The sequence below is a fragment of the Bombus vosnesenskii genome, unplaced genomic scaffold (genome assembly GCF_011952255.1).
Source record: "Bombus vosnesenskii isolate JDL3184/JDL3185 unplaced genomic scaffold, Bvos_JDL3184-5_v1.1 scf7180000013266, whole genome shotgun sequence".
Taxonomy (NCBI): domain Eukaryota; kingdom Metazoa; phylum Arthropoda; class Insecta; order Hymenoptera; family Apidae; genus Bombus; species Bombus vosnesenskii.
The window spans coordinates 4456700-4481008 of NW_022882926.1; the positions used below are offsets into that span (position 1 = coordinate 4456700).

The 24309-nt window shown below is 44.0% G+C and overlaps 1 protein-coding gene across 4 annotated transcripts in view; it reads left to right on the forward strand.

Annotated features, from left to right (window-relative positions):
• The window catches only part of LOC117243534 (visual system homeobox 2-like), a 50613-nt gene that overhangs the window by 14712 nt on the left and 11592 nt on the right, over positions 1–24309 (forward strand). For 2 of the 4 annotated variants that reach the window (XM_033511112.1, XM_033511114.1), the window contains exons 3-4: positions 15453–15543; positions 16506–16635. In XM_033511112.1, the coding sequence (XP_033367003.1) occupies positions 15453–15543; positions 16506–16635 (221 nt within the window). The remainder of the gene's footprint in view (positions 1–15452; positions 15544–16505; positions 16636–24309) is intronic. The other 2 variants (XM_033511113.1, XM_033511115.1) reach the window with 1 other exon arrangement.

The window sequence follows — 24309 nt, forward strand, 5'->3', positions numbered from 1 at the left end:
GAAGCTCCCTGTTTCTACCGTCGCGTCGTCAGAATCTATCGAGCCCCCGAATGCTTCAGAGATTCATCATCACAAGATATTCCCGATGTCCGCTCCAATCATCTTACTTTCCGTGGTATGATTTCGCCGCTCGAGTGATTAGCTGCCAGCGAGGCAGCAGGATTTTGCAGCAAATTGAGGAAAATGCGGAGAATGAAGGAAATATTATGTTATTACTCTGAATGGTGTCGGTAAGAATTGACGAGGAAATGGGTAAAGGAGCAAAGGAAGATAAATCAGATGTCGTGGGAAAATATAAACCACTTACCGTTTCTTCAACACGTCGATGAAGAAATAAAGTTGTAGTTGATGCTTCTGATTTATTGCTAAATAATGCATATCGGCAGAAAGGCAAAGAATAGCTAAAAAGGAAAAGGTATACGCACGAGAGGAAAGGTGAAAGCCGAAGTTGGGAACAAGAAGGGTCAAAGGGAAAGTAAAGAATATTTTTCTTCGATGGAAAACGAAGTGCACCGAAGCAAGAAGAAACCGGTGGTTGATTAATAGAACCGCTCGAGTCGGCACGGCGACTTTGCAGATATTTTTGTCGTAAAGGGCTCGATTTCAAAGAGCACTACCGTTCAATGTGGAGCCGAACGTTGTTGACTGTTCGCGAAATAGTACGCGCGAGGCTCATTCGAGATCTCGAAAGTCCCCGCTGGCTATTACGATTGAAGAGTATTTGCCGGTGAAATCCCTCGGTCGAAGAGAAGAAAGTTTTCCAAGCGTGGATCGAAACAGGGGTAGAACTCGTGATGTCGCTCGAGAAAGACAGAACTCTTGGCCGAATATACTGGCAGGATTACTTTTTCCACAGTGGAACGTCGAGACGAGTGTGGCTGTTTCGTAATTAATTGTCACTCATCGTTCAAGAAGCGAAAGGAAGCTCGAGAAAACAATTTAGGTGCTTGCGAGAAAGTGTCGAAAAGAGAAGGGAGGAAGAAAGGGAAAGGGAAAGAGAAAGAGGAATCGCGAGGGTTAAGCGACAAAGGGGTTAACCAACGATTTCTCGATTCGTCGCGAAAGAGATTCTCCGGTTGAAACAGTCGAGCGGTAAATCGGAGGAACGCGCTTCCTCCGCAGTCCTTTCTTGCTTTTCCTTTCGTCACTCGTGACCGATTGTACCTATCATAGTGGCTCGAGATGAGCGTGTGTTCCCATACATCTCCTTTCATTCGAGAGACTCCAGAAGAGAAGTGGGTGGACGGTGCAGGGCTGGGGTGTCGCTAAAAACAGACAAAGAAAGAGGGTTGAACACGCGAGAAAAAGCAAGAGGAAAAGAACGTGGAGCAGAGACGAGGAGAGCCAGAACGAAGAAGAGAAAAAAGTGAGAAAGCGGAGGTGCTACGGGTGAGAAGAAGCAGATGAGAGAAAAAGGGAGGATAAAAACAGGGAGTGAGAAGGGAGTGGGAGAGAAAATGAGAGAACGAACGAGAAATGGGTGCCGAGGGCTGCCACGTCGGAGGAGGCAACAAAGATATTAATTAAGAATTAACACGCGTACTGAAACCGCCCTTAATTAGTAACAGTCAGTGCCTGGAGCAGCGGTTTGTCTGCACGAACCTGTACCACCGGCTGCAGGGTAAACATGGGGAATGAATTGTAATCAAACACACGCCACCAGATAACATACTGATTTGCGAAAATATAATTTACTTAAAATATTCTGCCGGTTAAAACGAAGAAAAAAAAAGTAGGAAGAAGAAAAATGGAAAAAGAAGAAAAAACGGGTTTCCTTCGATCGCGCGCGATCAACGAGCGTACACGATGATGGCGTTTACATGAAACGAAGTTTAGGAGCGAGGACAAAAATAGAGGTGAGCGAGCCGCGCGACGAAGGCCAAACGACATAAAGGAAAAGCCTTCAAACGGTTTTCACTCGTGTCATGAAACATTTGCTTTGATTACTAGCTGGAGCTCATTAGCACCGCAATAACGTGAAACGGGTGTACGCCCGTAAGGAAAATCTTAGAAGCTGGGCATAATACCGAAGAAGAATTTCGCTTTAAAATCCGTAAAAGGACACTTTGGATCGACTTACCGTACTCGTTCGATACGAATGCGTATATTTTCCCTCTTAGCAAAGAAGAATCCGAAGTATGTCGCCAAGATTTTTCGTAGCCACGCAAATGAACGAATAGGAAATATGACTAATCAGTATCCAGCTTTCCTCTGATCGACAAACGAGTCTGTCATGTGAATATCTTCGCTCATTTGCGACAGGAAGTAATATGTCGCAATTGGAGCCCACCGGTCGAGGGCGTTTTATATACTTTGAATTTTTCTAGCGCTACTTACATATATTCAGAACGCAATTATGACCGAGCAGAATGATACCCTTTCTAATAACCGGTTAAATTCATCTTTCGGATTGAATGGCGTCGAAACTTTGAGCCGGTGAAAGGACGCTTATTTTTAATAGGAACTCGTTACACGTTCTTGCGTGGTGAATTTAGTAGTTCCCGCGGCTTTGAGAGAGCCAGAAGCGCTCACACTTTTAACAGCGCGTTCTGAATAGAGGTCATTAGCTTCGCGACGTTCCGTTCGCGATCAGTCTTAGTCCGATAGAATTTTCCTGTAACGAAAAAAATTTTTGGCTCGACGAAACAGAACAGAGAACGAGGAAGGAATTCACGACGTATGTACGAATGTACATACCTAGTGGTTGGAACCTCGACACGTAGCCGGGATCGATGCGTATACCTATTGCGTGGAGCACGTGAAATCGTGACGTCATCGACCGGAGGCCATTTTGACTCAGCTGGTCCCGACAAAAAGCAGGACGCCATGTCCTGCGAGCTTCACAATACAATGAACAACGATCTGCGTGCTCGTGTGCGCTCTACGAGCATACGGAAATTCGCCACACCGATTCACACACTCGTGTATTTTCGTGAGTGCGAGGCTGGGTAGGCTGGCACATAAAAATTTCGAACCCTTTCGTAGGGCAATGCTAGCTGAATGTACTCCTACAGAGAAAGGAATAGAGTATCCAAAAGAATAGAGTATCACGGTGATGGGGAAGGTACGAGGAGGGAAAATAGGAAGTTGATTCGTAACTTCAGAAATATTTTGACAGAAATGGGCGTGGTGGTGGTTAGAAACTGACGACATAACGTTCCTCTATGACGATCATAATTTCAACCCTTTTTCATCATACAGCCGTCTATGTCTCTCTGTCGATTCACGAGAAAGTCTTCGGTTTCACTGGTACCACTTTAAAGCGATACAACCCGCGGACGAATAAATATTATGCGGCTGAAAAATGTGCTTTCGAGAACATCCAGGCATCCTCGACTCCTTGCGGTAGGATTGTGCCGATGAAAAAGGGTTGGGGTGTGCGGGGGTGGCGCGCGAGAGGAGAAGCCCTCTTGCTGCCGTTCGTACAGATACAGTGGCTACATTGTGGGTTTAGAGGCTCATTGTGCCACGCCAACACGGGCATTGTCGTCCTTTTTCGAGGGCCGGAGATTCACACCTTTTCACCGGTGCGATTTTCCACGATGGGCGCGTTCCATTGAGCGGAAGAGGGCGAGCCTCTGCCGTGGAAGGGATGAAAGTTCGGTAGAGGGAAAAGAGATAGACAGAGATGCAGAGAACGGATAAGAACTAATGCCAAGTAACACGGAACTGTGTAGGATTCTCGCACGAATTTATTACCCGACACGATGGGGTTACACGTGCGTCTTTCTTTCGACCGGCGTCGATGGGTCGGTTGAAGTGAGAAAGACAATGGTGGCTGTTTAAAACGGGGTGTTGAGGATGTGAGAGCTCTTCTGGATTAAATTTCTTATGGTTCTACGTTTGAAAGACAGCTTTACGAGTCTTGCCAGCGGGTTGACGCGTTCCTTCAATTAAAGAAAGACACCATCGTTGTATCGTACATTACTCGATGGTGGTGCAGAGTGCGTCATAATATAATCGTTCGATTCCACTTGCATCGTTGTTGTAATCGATGCGCGAATCGATATCACGAGCCATCTTAGCCGCGTCGCGTTCTTTCGTCAGTGGATCCACCGGAATCCGCTAATTGCACTAATTTCAATAAATTTCCTTCGAGGAGGTGTATTTTCCGGAGTCCTTATGAATTTATAAGCAAAGAAATTTGAAAGCTTGCCAAGTCTCTCTTCTGGAAGGGACAATTAGACTCTTCTCGTCGACCTTGAGGGGAGTGAACGAGACGTTGAGGAGTTTGTCCGACCGATCGTTAAGTTACCTGGTCCCTTCCTTCGTTGACGTCCTTTGTCAAGATTAGTCAACTTCAAATAATTCCTCCATTTACCAATTCAAACTTCGCGCCATATACCGTTTCGAAGGTTAAATTTTTTAATTTGCATACCCTCCAAGCGTCTCGACCTGTTCATCTTTCATCTAACTTTTGTTTCCTATTTTGTATCTTTGCTGAGGCGTTGAACGTTTACTTCGTAATAAACGAAATTGAGTACAGCGATATTCCAACCACTTGATAAAACAAACATGGTAAGGGGAAAAAGATAGTTCTACGGCGACTGTGAAGATAGGGCAAAGTCTTCTTAGTTCAGGAACTAAATTTAGTTCGACATGTGTGGACGTAGGTTTGTCTGGCGCCAAGGAACAAAATATGTAGTTCGGCTGCAAAAATATTAGGTTACTTCGAAAACAGTCACCAGTCAACACTTCCCTGAGACGTTACATGTGTTTCGTTCACTGTTCGTTGCTCGTGATCCAATTAAAAGAGATTCCCAGGAGTCATTGCGGAAACTTTTCAAAATCAAAGTCGGTAGTCTATTAATGCGATTACGATTGATCGTCGGATGACAAGAAGTTGGACGATTTACAGGCAACGATCGACACACAAACGTGAAATGTGACTCGCTATTGAAGATCTGTGAAGTCTGTAGCCATGGAACGATTAATTGCGCCATTGAGCGTATCGCATTGCCGGTATTATTGAATCGAGCATAGCCCGCCACTCGGAGAATAATTATGAAATCATTCACTCGTGGAACAATTTCAAGCTGTAGCTCCGCTTTTCATTTAATTCCTGATGTTTAGTCGCTCTATTTTCAAAGGGTGCTTGCACGGCATTGTTAATTCGTGTCACTAAATTGATTCGAACGAAAGCCTCCTTTACCCTCTCTCTCTCTCTCTCTTACCTGTTTTTAAACAGAAAATTATGCGAATTATTAAAACTGATTTAATTACAATTCACAGTTATGCATTTATTATTATGTATGCGCTTGCAAGTAAACTAAAAACGGGAAGGAAGAATTATTTTAAAATTTCCGGGCCTGACAAAAATTGATCGAAATGGTTGTAGCGAAACACGCATCGTGCCTCGATAAGTAATATTTTTGTCCAGGAGTGGTGGAACGTTGGCTTGGCGCTCTCCAATTATTAGAACCCCAAGCAGTGCTGTAACAAGTTTGCGACCCTCGCGTCTCCATCGAGCACGGATTTGGAAGGGGTTGGCTGAAAGCTCGCTTCGTGCCACTGCCACGTACATGATCGCGCGACTCTTATGAATATCATAAATTTTACGCAATGTAGCCGACAATTTCACCCGATCATCAACATAAAATCTACTGTTTCCGGACCGGCGGGTGCTCGCCCGCGTGCTGAAATGAAACCTAGTAGGACGCGCGGCTAGATTTAGAGCGGCTGCGCGAGTCGCGAACGAGTATTCCGCATGACGTCGATCTCGATCCCTAGCCTTTAGAATGGATGCGATTGTAGGCAGTTTTCAGGCGAACAATTATTCACCAGATCCGGCCACTTAGTTGGCGCGTTCTCCGTTAACGAGTGAGTTTTGTCCCATCGTGTCTGGGATTCTTTCGCGATTCTCTAATTAAAAGCTACCGCTTGTGGCTTCGTCGTGAGCGTTTCGGGGTTTTATAACGCGCTAATAGTCGCGGCTGGAGAGGGTCGAATTAATTTGTACACATTTTTCCCGGCTCGAGGATAGTTTGTTGGCGATGTGCTAGGAAAGAATTTATCATTATTCGCTGGAACCTGTGCGACACAACGCGACAAGAGTTTCTCGCACGTCTACCAAAATGTCCTTTGTTTTCCTTGGTCATCGTTGTTCGTGAAAGTAACGCGGAAACAACGGCATAGTATAGTATCGACGTTCGCATACGTCTGGGTTGGGCCAGCTTCGGGAAATTTTCCACGACGCCGCCAGCAATTTCAGCCGGTCATCGGCGTAAAGTCGATGCTCATTGTAAGCCCGGGCTGGTTCACGAGAATGCTAGCAGACAAGAGTACACCAATGGTGGGTGGACAGGAGGTGGCAGTGGGGGACTAGCTAGCGAGGGCACGAGAGAGGAGTTAATGGGGACGAACTGTAGAAGTGGCTATAGTCTAGAACCGTGTTAGGGCCAGGGCCATTAAGCTTAATGACATAATGAAGTAAATGGCTGTGCATGCCATGCCACGCCGGAGACTATAGCTTATAACCGCCGGGCCTCCACCCCCGCGCAATATACCGCGTGCCAGGAATTCCTGACTTATGCCGGCACTGCCCAGTCGAAAGGGGTAGCTAGCATGGGGTGCACCCACCCTCCCTCTTTATTCCTCTCCTCCCTCCCTCTTTCTCACGTGCGCGCTCTTCTACCGTTTCCCTGCTTCAATCGTCCTGTCTCTCTTTTAACCCTTCGACTAGCAGCGTGTGTGTCGTATCTCTCGCTAGTCAAATGTTTCTGTTCATCTATTCCCCGAAGCTCCTTCTTTACTGTTCTCGTATATTACGTAAGGGTTGCTGTGACACAAAGTTGCATCGCACACGCGCTAGAAGCGAATTTATTTCGGGAATTGCCAAGGCGTCGCCGGCCTCTCAGTCGTTGGTGTTCGTCCCGAGAGCTTCCCTCGTTTTCCGGGAGACGATTCGCTAAAAACCACGTCCTGCCGCGTCGGGGCGGTAACATCCGTGCACACCTTCTCTGTAACCCTCTTGAATTTCCTGCGAGGACTCGTAATTATGCGTTTCGTGTACCGTCCGAGCACACGACGGAAGAGGGTCGTGTATGCGTTAAGTATTTAATGTAATTTTGTGAAGGCGGACTGTAGACAGCGAGAGAGACAAGCGCGAGAGCATCCTCGGTGAAATTGCGTGACTCATCTCTCTTGTTTGCCGCCCGCTACTACTTTCCTTTCACCGGATTCGAGGCTTTTCTGCCCGCGACTTTGAAAGCTCTGCGCGAAACACTCGCGTTAATCACACGAAAGTGCCTAATGCGCTGCTTGATAGCAGCAATTTCAGTATTAATTGGACACGTGAATGGACCACGCACTCTCTACTCCAACGTTCACATCCAGCTTGTTAGTTTCAGTTTTTCGTTTTAAGACTATTCGCTCGGTTCGATTTAATTGTGAACAAGAAACTACGACGTGCAAAGGAAACTACGTAGTTTTGTGGAATCGATAGAAAAGACCACTTTCTATTCGGTGGACGAACAAGAAGACCTTGAACATTCTACGACGGAAGACTAGTTGCTCACGAACAGCGTAGAACAAAGTACGTTCGTGTAAGTAAAAAAACGCGTTGTTTTCGGGCAATCAACACTTTACCCATTGTCTCTAGCTGGCACCTGAATGCGTGGCCATCATAATATTCACACCATTCGTAGAGGGTCGAATTTCGAGCATGGCCACCGCGGGCTAGGGAGAATGGTACGAGAAGCTCGTGAAAACACGTTTCTGACCACGAGGTGTGAAGCCCTTGGAAGAAAAAGAAACGGAGGAACCGCGTGGGGTAGACGAGAGCAAAAGAGTCGAGAAGCGCTTCCAAGAAGTACGCCCACGAATTCGTTATTCTATTTTTTTCTCGTTTTTTTTTCTTCGGCCGCGTCCTATTCATTAATTATCGCCATTCAAGGGGGCCACGGTCTCCTGATTGTGAAGTCCGGGATCGATGAAACGCGTTTCGCAGTAACCGTGATTAAACCGTCGAGTTTTCATGAAATAACCTGTCGGGAACTAGTTTTACCCGAGAACTTAATTACTGCTGTATTATGCACGCTGGATGCGCGAATCGGTGGCTCGAGAAACAACGTAATTCCTGCTGCTTAAAAGAAAACTCATCTCCCTCCGTGTCACCTCCTGAACGTTAATTATACGTCTTCGTTACCATTGTCGGCCTCGAACGCTGTATCTAAAATAATTACAGCGCCCATCTTTCTCTACTATGCAACCCTGCAATTTGAATCTGTTACCAATGCTTCTCGGACAACCATTTTTTCTTTCTATTACGGAATTCTAATTTAAGCGCGTTGAAAAAATAAAGGAAGATTGAAAAAATGCGAAGAGAGACAAAACGCACGAGGCGAATCGAGTTGAAGTCTCTAGAGGGCGCGCGATCGAACCGGTCAAATTAATTCGACCCCGAAAACATCGTGAAAGCATTAGCAGCTTACCCTAAGCTACTGTCGGTCTGTTACAAGTGTTTTACAGCGTGTTACATGGTGCAGCAAAACTACCTAGCGTTGAGGGTCCCTAATCTACCGAAACATCCCGAGGGATGTATCCCAGCATCGACTGCACTCGGATACGCTCCATTCGCCCTTTCGGCTATGTAAACGACTACGTTACATGTTTCACGCGCTCGATAAATAATTTTCTATCTGATGCATTTTTCATGTTGCGTCGGTATTTCTCACTCTGTGTCCGAGGGGGTATGTGTAAGTTCCACAAATGTAAAAACGATGACTTTCCTTGGATTCCGTTGGCCTCAGTTGTCGTTACTTAGCTGATTCTTTATTTTTATGGAAATAAATCTTACTATCGATAGAGAAATCAGTGACGGAGTCATTTTGAGATTTCTATATTAACTTTATTATTATTTATAATCGTTTTCGTTATTTGCCAGTGATAAAATTACCACTGCGTATTTTATGATGCTTTAAAAATTTGTAATAACTGTACGAATACACCTTATTATCTTTATCTTTCACGCGTTGATTCCTGGGAATGATAGGTAGAGCAAAGTGAAGGGTGACGTATCAAATTGACTCGTAATATCGGATGGGATTACTACTCGATTTCACATCCTGAATTACGAATGACTAACAAACGATTGCACCTTATGAATAAACTTTCAAAGGACAATTTATTAATTAGTAGCATTTCTTTAATGATATTTAAGACAGTACATAATTACTTTCTTGATAACAATCTGTTGTTCGATAACGAGATAATCCATGAGTTTTTAATTATCCATTGTTACGGGACAGGTTCAATTTTTCCTGACAATGTTTGCGATACCAGCACGAAAACGGCGAGGAAACTAGCATTTGTTTCGTTAATCATCCAGCTGCTTTCACTAGCTCGTCTCGTATTTACGTAGTTTCGTTTATAAAATGGCAGCCAGGCCGAAACGAGGAAATCGGGCGTCTCGCGGAACGGGACCAAGAAGAAGACGACAAGAAGACGACGGGTCGTCTCATTCACACGGCGACGAGGTAATTTCTCTCGATGAATCCACGAAAGGGCATTTATCCGTTCTCCGAGCCGCGAAAAGGGGCGGAAACGAATTTTCAATTACGACGCACAAAAGACCGGGTAATTCTCTGGGTTTAAAACGACTTCGCGGTGCATAGCGAACACGCGGAAGGGAGAGCTGGAGAAAGATGGACAAGAAGAAGGGATGAACGACGATGCTATGAAAAGATTTTCAAATTAAATTTCGGGATTAGTACCCTGGTTTAATACGGACAAGTGACGACTGAAGACGTCCCAGGGGTGTGCTACGTGCTACCTTCGCTCTCCCCATGGGATAGCGTACACACGGGCCACTGTGTAACAACGTGACGACGTTTCTGACCCACCCTCCGTCTCGTAACACTTCGCGCGTTTCCATTTGCTCGATGTAAACTCGTCGTTCGGCAGCCTCCCTTTCTCTCGACCGGTTTTCACCGGATCGAGTCTTCTGTCCGGTGTCCAGTTGGATGCAATTTCAACGAATGGCGAGTCCAAAGGGCAGATGTTGACCCTATTGAAAACGTAAAACAAAGTAGATAGGAGTAAATTATGCGATTGAACGCGTGCGAAAATTTGTACAAAAATGCATTAGTACTTTCTGCTTTTTATTCTGATAATGATGAGATGAGTGACTTTCTTCAAGCAAATATTATGGCGGAATAGAAAAATCTTTGAAACACTGATATCGTTACCTACTATAACCAAAGAAAAAGAGTATCGCCTCGTACCGTCCACTTAACGGAAACGAAAGAAAAGTATATCGATGAATGGACGCCGTTGCCCGTCTATGAAACGTTAAACGCAATTTCATGGGGTTCGATCAGTGACGATAAGAGGCAGCATCAGGCAGGATTAGAATATCAATTATCGAAGAAACACAGGCCGTCGGTTTCTAAGAGGTTCTATTAGATACGAGCAGTCTGGCGCAAGCCAGCCAAGCAAGGCCACGGGTTTAAGGTCTTAACAGCTACTAAAGCAAAAGCTCCTTCTGTCTCGCTCTTAAGCACGGAAAACAAGCCGTGTTAGACGAAGGGGTGTATTGAGGGCCGCCATTGGCTATCCACGCTCCTTTATTGCCGGTTGCCTGGTAACCGGCTTGCCACCGACACACACCGATGGCAACCACCCTGCAACCACCCTGAAACCCGACAGCGCCGCGCACACCCTCGCTTAGGAACTCGCAACCACCACCACCACCAAGTATCGCCACCGTCTCTCGCCACCCTCTCCGCGATGCTCCACGAGCCAATGCATACACACGCACATTTTCTCAGCTACTCGGAACACACGCACACGTACATTCGCGTCAACCACCGTAAACGTGTGGGGATGTGCGATGGAATCTTCGTGTAATCGCCAAGAGTTGGTTGTGTGAGTGCGCGAAATAACACTGCCTGGTCTCAGCGTGTACGTACGCATGGCGTGAATATATTTAGCCAGGAAACTACCACTGTTTTCACGCGAGAGGGTGTTTCGAGAGCTGCCTCTCCGGCTGCCTCTGTGTGCACAAAGTCTGTGCTCCTGGCCGAGTAGACCGCAAAGTTTTCTCTGAAGTTGCTGGATTTCTTCCTTTTATCGGTGCTCCTGACAGCAGTTGAGGAAGATACTTTCCTGGATGATTGTGTTCCGCTGTTCGTAATCGCGGGCAGGACGTTGGGAGGAACGAAAGAAGGGGGTTGAAGTTTCTGGCTGCTGACTCTCCAAGTCGCGGCCTGTTTGATGTATGCTTTGGTCGCAGACTGCAACTTTGAAATTGATATACTTTACTACAGAAAATGAGGAAAGTTTGGAAAAAGACTTTGAGTTGCAAATTTCAAAGGAATGCTCGACATCCTGAAACTTGCGCCCAAAATATTCAGTTATTAATAATTGCGAGAGAACATAGTCTACAGACGCTATCTGTTTTCTGCAAAACTCACACTCAAATTCAGTCGTTCGATCGACCTTGTCCAATGTCATATTAAATCCAATAAAACGTTTCAGAGTGACGGTCAATTTGTTAGAACGACGACGTATACGAGCAAGCGTAATCTTGCGAGTTCTCTCATCGAGAAGATTAAAAACAATTGCTTCTGAAGTGGCTGTATGCGCAAACACGGTGTCTCCCTAGCGTAGTTCCCGAGGGAGGTCGCGACATCCCACGATATTCGAGGGCACTACGAACGGATTAGATCCAGGACAAATTAGAGGAGAGAGAAGCATCGGTCGCTGGGAAGCCGGGAATATATCAGGGTAGAGGGCAAACGTGTCCCGCTGGTCCCGTAATAGCTAACTGGATTTGATTAATCGATTTGGTTACAGCCTCCTACTTAGCCATCCTGACGCTTCCTGCCGTGTTTAATATCGATCATTCTCACGCGAGAATACGAGAATACGTCGTCATTCGCTATTTCTTTTCCACGATTGTGCGACACGATCTAGTTAGGAGATGCAGTGCTGCGTCTCGAGCCGCAGATCTAAAATATCGTTCGACTTCTTCGTACAAAGAGAAAGAATTTTGTCTGGATTTGTTCCTTTTTTCTCACTTAATCTCGTAGGATACGCTTGGAAAGAAAATACGTATAAACTTCAAACCCTCGATGCGATATTATTAGCGTCAGCTAGTCCGTACAAAATAATAATTGCAATTTATCGTAAGAATAATATGAAAAGATACACGGCAATTCGTACCTATGATATTTTCCATTAGTTGCGATGCAGTACATATAGCAACACCATTTTCTTCAGGTTATTAGCATCCACTTGCGTCTACGTTCTCCGACGTGCAAAGCGATTGATTCGACGGCTTGCGGTAAATAAGCATACTTAAAAAGCCGGCAGCAGGAAGCAACGCGGTGCCGGGGTGGCGTAAAGAGGCCTCTCTACAATCTTGTGAAACAATGCATCGAGCGAGCTCCATGCTCGGTGTCTTAAGCTGTGCACAGTCGAGCCTCAAATATTTATTTTCCATTCGACTCCTTCATTTTTTGCATATGCGTGCATGCAAACTCATTGGCGTTGTTCGTGGAAAATATTGCAATCAGTGGTCTGTAAAGATAGGAAAAATATTTTTTACGTTCTTTCTTCAAACTCGACGAACGAAATGGTGATCACTCTTCGGTTGTTATGCTTACCATGTTATTTTAATTATCCTTTCGCTTTAATGAAAGTGATTCTGCCCGAAGCTGGTAGTTATGCTACGAGTCCAAGTCTTTTTACAAGATTGATAGAATAAATAGAGCAAAATTTATTTGACGCTCGGCTCAGAAAAGACGCTGCTGGATGGTATAGAGAGGCGCGTGTATGGGCAAGGAAGAAATGTTGGATAAAATTAAGCCGGCATGCAAGAAATTTGCTTGAATCCACTGAATGCGCCCGACGCTTCCTCATTAAGTTCTTCGTCTTCGTGACGACACAGCAGGAATACTTTCCTTCTTATCGACCGTACCGAGATGAGAGTAACATTGGCGATAGTTTTCGTTAAGTAACTACAAACCGAAGAATAGTTGAAAACTCGATAGTTCTAACAAGGTATATAGGTATATCGAATTAATATAATTTTCTCGGATAATTAGGTGATTCCTAACCAAGTGAAACAAAAATCTATTGGAAGGAACGACGTTGTAAACGTCGCACAATATAGTTTAGAGTAAAAAACGATACGCTTTTCATCCCTGACGTTCTCTTTTTTTCTTTTTTTTTTCTTTTTTCTTTTCAGCGAACTTCGTCAATGATTATAAAGCTATTCGTTTGACTTTGGAGAAGCGTTTTGAAAAAGCGACGAAGTGCAACGCGGACGAAAGCAAGAGAGTAGAATACAGACGCCAGCACAGAAAGGAAGGATTAACAATACATTTTAAAAGCCGCCTTCGCTATTTTCGCATACCATGTGTTCTATGTCGGTCGCGTTCATGAAACTGTTTTACTCAAACTTCGTCGAAATTCCTCTCTCGCCTTCTCTTTTCCAAGCTTTCGTGGCTTTCTCGGTGCTAACACATTTGGAAAACTAGCTTTGGTTATGCTTCCTTTTTCACAAAACTAAAGAACTTTAGTTTCGCGACATCTGTAACAACTTATCCAACGCAATTCTCAGTGTTAACTTCAACCATACATTTTCAGGCTAGATTAAGTCAGCAATGAAATATCGACGCAAAGGAAAGAAAGAGAAGACTTTTCGAAGCGATATCAAAGACCACTCGCTTACCTATCCATTCGCAAGCGACACAACGAGACAAAACACGAGTTACAAATTTGCGCGTACGATCTCAAAGGAACGTTTTTTAGAACTCACGCTCGTACACATTTAAGATCGTGCCATCCTTTCATTGTTCTTTCACGCGATTCTTATTATTTTGCTTGCGATAAAACTATCGCACACGATATTGCAAATGCGTTGCTACTAATATGAACTGTGAAAACTTCGATGGAAATAATTCCATAGGAAGAAATATGAAGGTAGCCGTAGTAATCGTATCTATGTAACCGTGTGACGTTAGCAATGTGTTTCGTGGATCCAATTAGTCGAAGAACACATATAATTGGAATTAAGTTCTTAATTAATAGTTAATTAGCTGCCGGTAGTAGCGTCACCAACGGCTGGCAGCAGCAGCAACAACTGTAGTAACGAGTTAGCCCCGGGGAGAGGGATTCATTGTGGAGCGGCGCGCGCGCCACGAAGCCGGTTTTCGCTCATTAATTCGAAATTAATTTATAATTGATAATTATTTTCGGGCCATGGGTCCTATCCGTTTGCCATCTCGACGAACCTTTCTAATTTCCTGCCTCTCTTGTACGTAGAAAATTGCCATTTACCTTGGGAAGCATACACGAGCTGTCGAGTCACGAGCAGTATATATTTAAATGAAAAAGGAAAAAGAAAAGGTCGGAGAAATGTTTTTTTCCTTTCTTTATATCGTTGACATGCACACGCACGCGCCGTTAGCAGCACCCTCCCTAATTGGAGAACCTGGATTTTTGAGATGAAAATCCCGGTACTACGACCAGCTGGACAACAGGCTTTCCCGATATTTTTTCCCCCGACACTCCTATATTTTTTTTTTTTTTTTTCGACGTCAATTTTTTCCGCCCCGCCAGAGGTTGTTCCATCGAACTGTTCGAAATTCTGTTATCGGTAATAAATTTACCAGGTATTTTGCCGGAATATCGAGTGTCAAGTCCGCGCTGCGACAGTCGATATCGCGCATGGAAATTACGTTCCGATCTCCACGAGTTTTTCCGATCGAAACACGCATGTATACCTCGTCCCCGTTAATTGCGTTTCTTTTTTGTTCGGATCGAGTGGATAATGCTTTAAATGCGACGCTCTGCGAGTGCTGGACAAAGGGATGAACGATAAATGGAAAAATAGAATCGCATTACGTGCTTCTTAGTTGCGTGTCGATGCTTCAAAGGGTAAAATTGGAACATGAAAACGGATAAAAATGTTACGCGAATTTAGGTTGCGCGAAGCCCTCATCTTCCTTGTTTCCATCTATGCTGATGTCTCTGACAACCCGACTTTTTTGAATTGCCGAAAGAGACATTCTTTTCTATTCGATTCTCCTGGCTCATCCTCGAAAGCTAGGTTAAAGAGTAAACGTTTTTCATTGTATTATCATTGATCACCATTAATCGTTAACGAAGGAAAGTCAAAGAAGGGATTGCGTGGACAAATAGAACCCGTATTCGATACAATTTGCACGAATACACGTGGTCTCGATTTATTGGCAAATCGGGTATAATGGGTAATTTGATCCTCGATGTACGCGCACGGATAGAATTCAGATCCGATGGATTATTGGACTGCGTTAATGATGATTTTTTGAAGGAAGGAGATACAGCTATAAATGCCATAAATTATGCACGGTTATTTAATCTACGTTCGCTTAACTACAACATCGTTAGCTTTGAAAAGTTAGTACATACCTATTATCCGTTTATTTTGTTGAAATTTAATAAATTTAATGATCTTGTTACAGGTGTCGGGCACAATATAGAATCCGGGAAAGATTTCACGGTCGACGGTCTCTCTGGTTTCAGTAAAAAGAAGAAGAAGAAACGCCGTCATAGGTGAGTGTCTCACCCGAATTTTCGTCGAGAACATTTTTTAGTTATCATTTGTGTTGCATCGAATTTTTCGCCATTTTTCGTAACTTTATTGTCGCCATTAATTTTGTCCGGCGCACTCTGTAAAAAAATTTTGATTGGAACGCAACGTGAAATCAGCGTGATAGAAATACGTGTGAATAATTAATAACCACTGGCAAAATTTTCGACGCAACGCTGAGAGCTATTCTTCCGCATTTTCGCTTGGTTATCCGCGGGTCTGCGAGACAATCGATCGCGTTTCAGTGATTTTCATTCGGCGATAATGATAAATTTATTCCAAACGAATATATCATTTTAGACTTTTCATCGTGTAATCGACGAGTCCCACCCCCGATAATGAGTTTTCAGCTATTTTGAAGTGACAGACAACCCGAATGCAATCACCGTTCCGCAATAATTGTATACCACGATGAACGAATTCAGACTTAAATTGATCGTTAAAAGATATATTTGTCGCTAGAAATCGATTCCATTGAAACGTTACATCACATAAGATATGTATTTGCGTATTATCGACAGAAAAGATTAAAAATTGATGTTGGAAACTGGTCGAACAGGTGAATGAAGAATTATTATATTCGTAAATTGAACGTAGACAAATTAAAATTTCTCACGGCTCGAATGTTTTATTGTAAAATTTATGAAATCTGTTTTAAATTCTGTAGGGGCAGATTAAAGATAGATTTACGCTGATTGATTTGTTCGAAATTTGTTTCGCCAAAATGTATAGAATTTAATCTTGCTTCGGCTGCATCAACCGATGAAATTGTTTTTCAATATTATTCGAACGATCAACTTTTTCTAGATCTATTTTCACTTACGAAATCAGTGTTTCATTTTCTGCGTGGCTTTTTTCTTTCGAGTGTAGGCTAGCTTTAAGGGAAAAGCTGTAATGGCATATAACTAGGTTCATACGGTTGTTGCTCCAGGACGATCTTCACGTCACAGCAGCTGGAGGAGCTGGAGGCAGCCTTCAAGGAAGCCCATTATCCTGACGTGTATGCTCGCGAGATGCTCAGCCTTCGAACCGATTTGCCCGAAGACAGGATACAGGTGAGCGAAAATCAAAAGACCTATGAAATCCGACCTTCTGACCCACGAATCGGACGGCTTCGATACTACCATTTCCTTGTGAAATTCGCGACTCAGGGGTATCGAGTTTCTTTGCGTAGATTCTCGTAAACCCGAATTGATCAAAGGCTACTACTTTTCTTCGTAACCACTAACTTTTTGTCGATGTTAAGGACTCGAAGACCGTACGTAATTTAGCTAAATATTTCATTGTTTAAACACTTAATATTTGTAACAAAGATTAAGATATTATGCTCCAAAAGTTACGTGATTATAATGTTTCGAGGATTAATTAAATTAATTTGTGCAAAACAAGAAAACGCAACAGAACGAACAAGAATGGAAAATCGGATTGTAAACGCGTTAAAAAGGGGACCATTCTCAGTCGTGAATTACGTGAATTAGAACGTATAAATAATCGAAAGTGGTTGCTTTCAACGAGGAAACAAAGCTTCTAGCGTGCGTCGTTTTCATAATTTTCCTATTAAATTAACATACAATGCAATTCACTTCAATTACAGCTAACGTAAAATTTATAAAGACGTGTACAGTGAAGTCCTTAGGCTCGCTTTTCGTCACGTCAAGCACTCGTTCTCGAATAGTTCGTAAATATTACACTGCGCAAAATTTCGACTATAATTCGCTATTAAAACCACAATCTGCTTTAACGATAATTTTGTTCATTAACGAAAATTAACAACGTAACACTCTCTTGGAAAATTTAACGTGCTATTCGTGACGATTATATGATATAATCAGTGGAAATATAAAGCTCCAATACGTTTTCGTGTAATTACTGCGTCGTTTTATCGTTGAAAATTTGGGCTCACAGCGACAACGAGGACGACTTTGTAAACAAATTTAACGCGTATTCGTTCATCAAAGAGAATCATTATCAATTAGTGCCCGGTGTTAGTTACATTTGTATAAATTACCATGCAATTAATTTCGTAAATTCATACGTTATCAACATAATGATGTAACAAAGGTATTATCTGTTTGTAATACTTTAATAAGCTAATTGACCGCAAAAATTTCTTTCATATAGCAATAATATTGTCTAAAAGTAGCCATAGATTTCTTTAACGAAAACGTAAGTTTTTCATCCCCTATCTGCTAGATCATGAATCAAACAACCCTATTATCCCTGCAATCTTATATAAGTCAGAGAACCTTGTTCTAGGACAACACCTCATAGAATACCGTAACAATTTGCGAATCATCTACGCAACGAACCGCAACTTCTTCTTTACCCGATCACAAATGGCATCTTACTCGATGCCGTGGTGATATCGCGCGGAATTATCGACAGCATGCATAAAGCGGCGAAAGAACAGTCGCAAATGAAAGTGGTAAGGGTTGCAGTGGCGGCTGGTTGTCGGGGGTGGAGAATGGCAAGTCCAAAAGGCGCGACTATAAAAGGGAGAATTTTCCCGGGCTGACGGTTAGTTACCGCGGACTCGTGGAGTACCAGGCTGAGATAGGTTTCCGCATGGCGGACCCGGGACAAACTTCCCTTTCTCTCCCTGTTCCTCGTCCCTCATCCTCGCATCGTGATTTACCCCTCCGTCCTTGCTTCTTCTCTGCCTCGTTCTCCTTAATCCTTCGCGTCACTGTATCCTTTCACGAACAACATACGTGCGAACCATGCCTGCGAATTTAGACGGTCCGTGGAAAACGTCGAAACGGAGAACGAAGAAAAGAAAAATTCCAATCTCGAGCCTGTGCTAGGCATCGTAGAAAGGCACCTACCTGACACGTGGGTGTACACGTACGATAACGTCCATGAGTGTCTGTGCATAAATGTCCGCTGCACGTAGGTACATACACGCTACTAAATATATTTTTGTAGAGGTAGGTATGTAACTGGAGAAACCAGGGTGACGAAGGTTAGAGGGATAACAGTGGTCCATGTAACAAGGGTGGCAAAGGAATCTCTAGAAGAGACAACACCAAAGGTAGAAAAGAAACGTTGAGGATACGTGCGACGAAGACGCGGCGGTTAGGTAAAATGAGGAGAAAGATCGCGAGAAAGAGGAAAAGGAGAATAAAAAGAGATGCAAGGGAAAGGGGTAGATAGGTAGGTACAGTCGAGTCGCGATTCACGGGGTTGTTGAAGCTTCGTGGCTGAAGCGTACAGGCGCGTATACAGAAAGAGAGGAGAAAGAGGGGGGAAGGGAGAGAGAGAGAGAGAGAGAGAGAGGAAGAGAGTAACGGCGCCGTGAAACGACAAAGCGGCCATTGCAGGATGGGTGCGGTCCCGCGGGCCAATCAGAGAGACGAGTCGCGGACCGGTCGGCCAATCAGGCCGCGCCTTCCACCCGTCTTTTGTTTCTAAATTTGCGCGCGCGGCGGGGACACAATATAACGAGCGCGCGGGACGAAAAGAGGGGTTAGTAATCGTTAACGGTGATATTTTTGTGTGGGAGTACCGGCTTTCTTCGTCTTTTCTCTACCTCTTCTTTCACTCTACCTTCACCCCTGTACCTCCTCCCTCGTCCTACGCCGCGATCCCTCCTGCTCTCCGTCATCACTCTCGCCGCTTCTCTGTCCGACTCGTTGCCGCGTGAATTTCCTTCCGCTTCTCGATATAGCGCGCGCGTCTCCATCGAGTTTCTTCGTCCCTTGCTCTGTTCCTGCCTGTTCCGAGACCACTCCGACCCCCTATTTCTTTCCTAATTTCTTTGTAGCTTCACTCTCTGGACCCTTTGTCCCGCACATTTTTTTGTTTCTCGCGCGCTCGTGTGCGCGCACGCCGATGCGTGCCGCAAAACAACACGAAGAAGAGCGCCGCGCCGGCCAGTTTTCATATCGATTAGGGGCATTTTATGGCGCTTGACGTGCACGACGAGCGTGTTCGTTGTCAAGTAAATGCCTCCACTGAAATTTATTCGACAATACAAAATAAAGGACTCCGTTCAAGAGGAAATTATAGAAATGTCCGTGAACATTCTTGAAACATTCGTTCATTCTCTCGTAGATGAAACACTGCGATAAAATTTTGATGTCGTTCGAACCGTAACGAACCGTTAACGTCGAAAGAAAGAGGAGGCCGGAAGGGTCTGCTTCCGCTATCAAATGAAATTATCGTGTCCACTGAGCGATTTGACAATGCGCCGTCTGTCAGGTTTCGCGCGTTGAAATATTACTTGATTAAATGGACGAGTTTGGTTAGGCCAATGCGGTCTGAACAAATTAATTAGTTATGCTCACTGAATCTTATGCAGACAACGCCGACGTAGAAATACGAGTTTCATCGGGACGTTGGTTTGCGTAAACATACACGAGTTTCGTTTTCCAATTCGCTATAACGTCCGACACGAGGTCGCTCCATCATGAAAATATAAAGGACACGCTGCTGCGTTTTCTTTGACGAGACGCTACTTGATTTTTGGTATTGAGAGGCTTTCTCATTTCGAACGGAGACAAAGAGACACAAGAGAAAAGGGAAACATCTTGTTTGAAGAATGGAAAACGCTGGAAGCATTTCTTCGTCTTCTCTTCGCGGCTAAATGAGAAATTTCCGAGACTTTTTCCATGGTATTCATTTCTTAGGACGATACTTACTTACTCCAAAATCACGAGGTCTTTAATACACGCCGGCGTTTCAGAAGCATTCTCCGTAATGTTTGAGTATTGAAAAGGATCACAATAATTGTCAATCCTACACCCTCCGATTCGTTGTGTTATTTCGTCCAACTTTTCCAACGCTGACAACCCAGAGAAAGAAAAACCGGAACGCTCCCGCGGTGAAGTTAATCGAAATGTCTCCAACAGACCTCCGTTCCGCTTGTTTGCGTAATTGTGCACGCGATTCACGCATGCGGCAATATAATTGCGAGCTCCTACGACCGATTCTGTATCCGGCCCTGATATTTCTCTTATCAAAATGGTCACAGTATAAATGTATCCCTTCTGGATATAAAAAACGGAAATTCCGCAATTTTATAAAAATTATCTCCGTTGTTATCTCTTCGTCTTTCATCATTTGATAAACTAAATTGAAAATTAATTTCTATAAAAGTTTTCGCCATCGATATACGCTAACTATTGCAGTCAGTGCTTATAAAGAATACTATTGATAACTGAAAATACGCACTGCCTATAACCGGATGTAACTGTTTGATAGAATTCTTGTGAAACCGTCATGAAAGAAAGCCAACGAGGCTCAAGGGAGTGTCTGGTTTCGAAATTCACCCCCATACAGGAGGAAAGACCGATCGACTTGACTACTCGTTATCGCGATCGCTCTCGTACTTGCAATGAGGCCGCGTCTGATTGGCGCGCAGAATCGCGCACAAACGGACGTAATTTCGGTGGCCGGAGGGTTACGGCTTCTTATGGGGGTGCGAAAATTACAGGCTGCCTCGCCACACGTCCTTTCAACGTGATCGATATCTATATACCTACGCCGAAGGGGGTCCCACCTTGCGGAGTGTTTTGGACGAAATGACACCACGAATCACTGTTCAATTACTGTTTAATTTCGGTAACGCCGAGCGTGCAAGGGCTTAATAAATCGTGGCTTGCATTCGGAACGGACCATACGATGCTGAAAACGTCGTTTTAGTCGCGGTTCCTGCTGCTAATCGCGTTTGGAATATATGACTTTAATTTGCCAACACGTGCTACATGTTTGCTGAACGCGTACAATTGCTCGGAGTTTAAACATTCACGAGTTTTTCTTTTCTTGATGCACGAGATTCAAACGGGTCAGTTCGTGTGCATCCCGGTAACAAATAGCCGGACGTGTAAACGAAGCGCTAGTCGAAGGAAAAGGAGTCATCCCATTCGTGCGGACAGACGTTTCCCGGTTGAAGTTATCCGGGTAATGAGGGCCGAGTCTCCCACGGGCTCGTTCGAAAAAACAACACGCGTATCCAACCATAAGCGGACCATTAGCGAAGAATTTTGACGTGGCTCACACAATCGTGTTGTGTCCGGCGAGAGGAGTGGAACGCCGGCTGGCTGTGCTGCTGAGAAAAAAATTGACTTCAAGTAGCGACGAACGGCTCACGAGACGCAAGTCATCCACGAAGTCCTCTAGAGGGTTCTCAGCCGGCTTCCACGTACGTTCTTTGACAAAGGTTCCACTGAAGGAAGACCCCCATCCTGACAACAGGGGCCCATTGTCAGTCCCCGTTTCAGCCGAGGCGCCATTGAGGATTCGTTAGAACGTCTTGCCAGGTAGAACCGCGCGACCGAGACCGCGAGTCTTCGACATTTTCATTCGATCGTGCACGATCATTCTTCAGTCTCGGCTCGATACATTTCATAGACTCGTAATTACAGCTTGGAATCGCTGTACAATTTCAAAATCCGTGATTGAGTATGCGGAACATACTTCAAAACGCGTTGGCTGTCGCTGTTGTTAGTTAAATTTAGTTTGTTTCTTCGAGGAAAAATATTTCTTATTTTTTCTTTTTTTTTTTTTTTGGAAAAAGGTATAATTTTTAACGATAATGTTCGTTATGCCGTTTTCTTTCGCAATGAGAAAATAAAATGTTGCCTCTCGAGTTTCCGTATAAAAATGTTGCACAAAGAAACAAGAGAACAAGTGTTTCAGTTTCTTGCGAAGTCGTTCGTTAATACGTGAGTTGCCGCGTCGTTGATCCTGGAAGAATAACTCGCCTAACAAAATGGCGTTCCTTTCGAGGGTTTCGAGGTGGAATGCTGGCAGCGTAAAGCATCGCCCGTAAAGTCGAGTTAAGAGGCTCGTTCGAATTCGATCTCGCACGACAAAGATCCTCGATTCTTCAATTGCTTTCGTCCAATGTTTCCTCGAGGAACAGTTCGTTCCTGCTACTGAATTATGTGGAAGATTGACCTGGCTGTAAACGGAAGGTTCTTTTCTCTCGGCACACGGAGACGAGTGGAACAACTGACAACGATGGAATGGAAAATAAAGATGCTTCGGTAACTTTGGATCTTTCTTTTCCCGAACAGTATCAAATCAAGTATACCGAAGCTTCTTTCTTTCGATTACTTTCAAAGCGACAGTCGTTTTCTGATAAAATACATTTAAATACATCTCGATTTATTTGTAGATTTATTTGTCCAATTTGTCGCTAGAGGATGATGAAATAGAAACAAATAAAAATACGCGTACAATATGCCAAGAGGTACGTTCGACGAGATTATTTTGAAATGGCTGACAAGAGCAACCGCAAGGACAAGCAGAAAATTAAGTGTCTGATTCAAGGAGGAAAGTAATCGTTGAAATGAAGCATAATCCCCCGGACATTAGGAATTTTCATTTTTAATCCACTCGTTTCCGCGCACAATTTGCTGTGAGAGTGGCGCATTACCAGACGACAAGAACAAAACGTTTCGTCTCCCTCTCGCCCACTATCAAAATGGCTCGCGACAATAACGCGTCGTTGGTAAAGACGGCGATGCGACCGCGCGATTCATCGTATCGCGTCGCGTAGTTCTCAGCGGATGAAATCAGTAGATTCGAGGGTCCTAGACCCGCGTGGTCGTTTAAACCGATGAACAGGAAGAAAAGGGAGGAAAGCTGAAAGTTTGGCTCGTTTCAAGGATATAATCCACCGCGCAAGGAGAAGAAAGTAACGAAGAATCGAGTTACGTTCTCCACCCCCGACGGGCTCGTTCCTCTTCAACCCTCTTCCGCTCTACTTCGATCTCGCTTCGGGACTCTCTTCGTCCACTGTGGCTCTCGTCCTCCCGTAAAGAAGCCCAGCTAAGAAAGCGTAATGACGCGGAAACGGCTCAAATGACCCGCGAATTTTCACTGGACGAGTCTTCCTACTTGTGCTTATGTTTAATAGGCGACCGATGTCGTAAGTTGACGTAAATTGTGCCGAGGTATTATCATTTGCACGGCGAATTTATGGTAATTTTCGACTCGATTTCAACTACGATCTACTCTATCGTATCAAGCGTATTGTACACTTTCATACGGTATTTCCAATTTCTTAAAATTTTCATTTTTAACTGACTTATCAAAGAACAAGCTTTCTATCCATCGATTATTTATAGCACAAATGCGGTGTACCTATTTGCATTGGTTCGATCAATGAAATAAGAGATTAATTTCTTTTCATTTCAAAATCTGTTTGTTTTCGCGATTACCAGCTGACTGATCGAAATTATCCGTCTTGTAAAAGGCTGTCTGTTATTTCGCCCGGAAAAAGAGACGATCGGCCAGCTCGGTGTTTTCTGAAAAATTCAATTCTTCTTTACAGACGGGACATGACAGGTGGATATCCTCGATAAAGGACTGAGAAGGACTCCAGTTCGAGTGCCTAGAGAAGACGTTAACACGTTCTAAAGGCCGCGCTAACGCTGTGTAAACAGCGCTCAACTCTGAAATTAGCTCTTCTCGGTCGGGTAAAATAAATATTTTCGTGTCGGACCATCGTTAACGGATTATGAAAATCCGTTTTTTTATTATTGCACTTGGTAGCTCATCTGGACAGTATCAGCAATTGTACGATCTAAAATTATATGGTCATCCATAAAACACATCGATGTTCGCCAGTTTTCAATTTCGTTCATCTAAATTTTCAATTTGTTCGATTCCTCAATTTCTCCAATACTCTCTTCACTTTTTTCATTTTTAATTTTCAAATTCAAATTTAAGCTTCGCTATTCGGTGTCCATTCGTTTATGCATTACGGACCCCAATAAGCA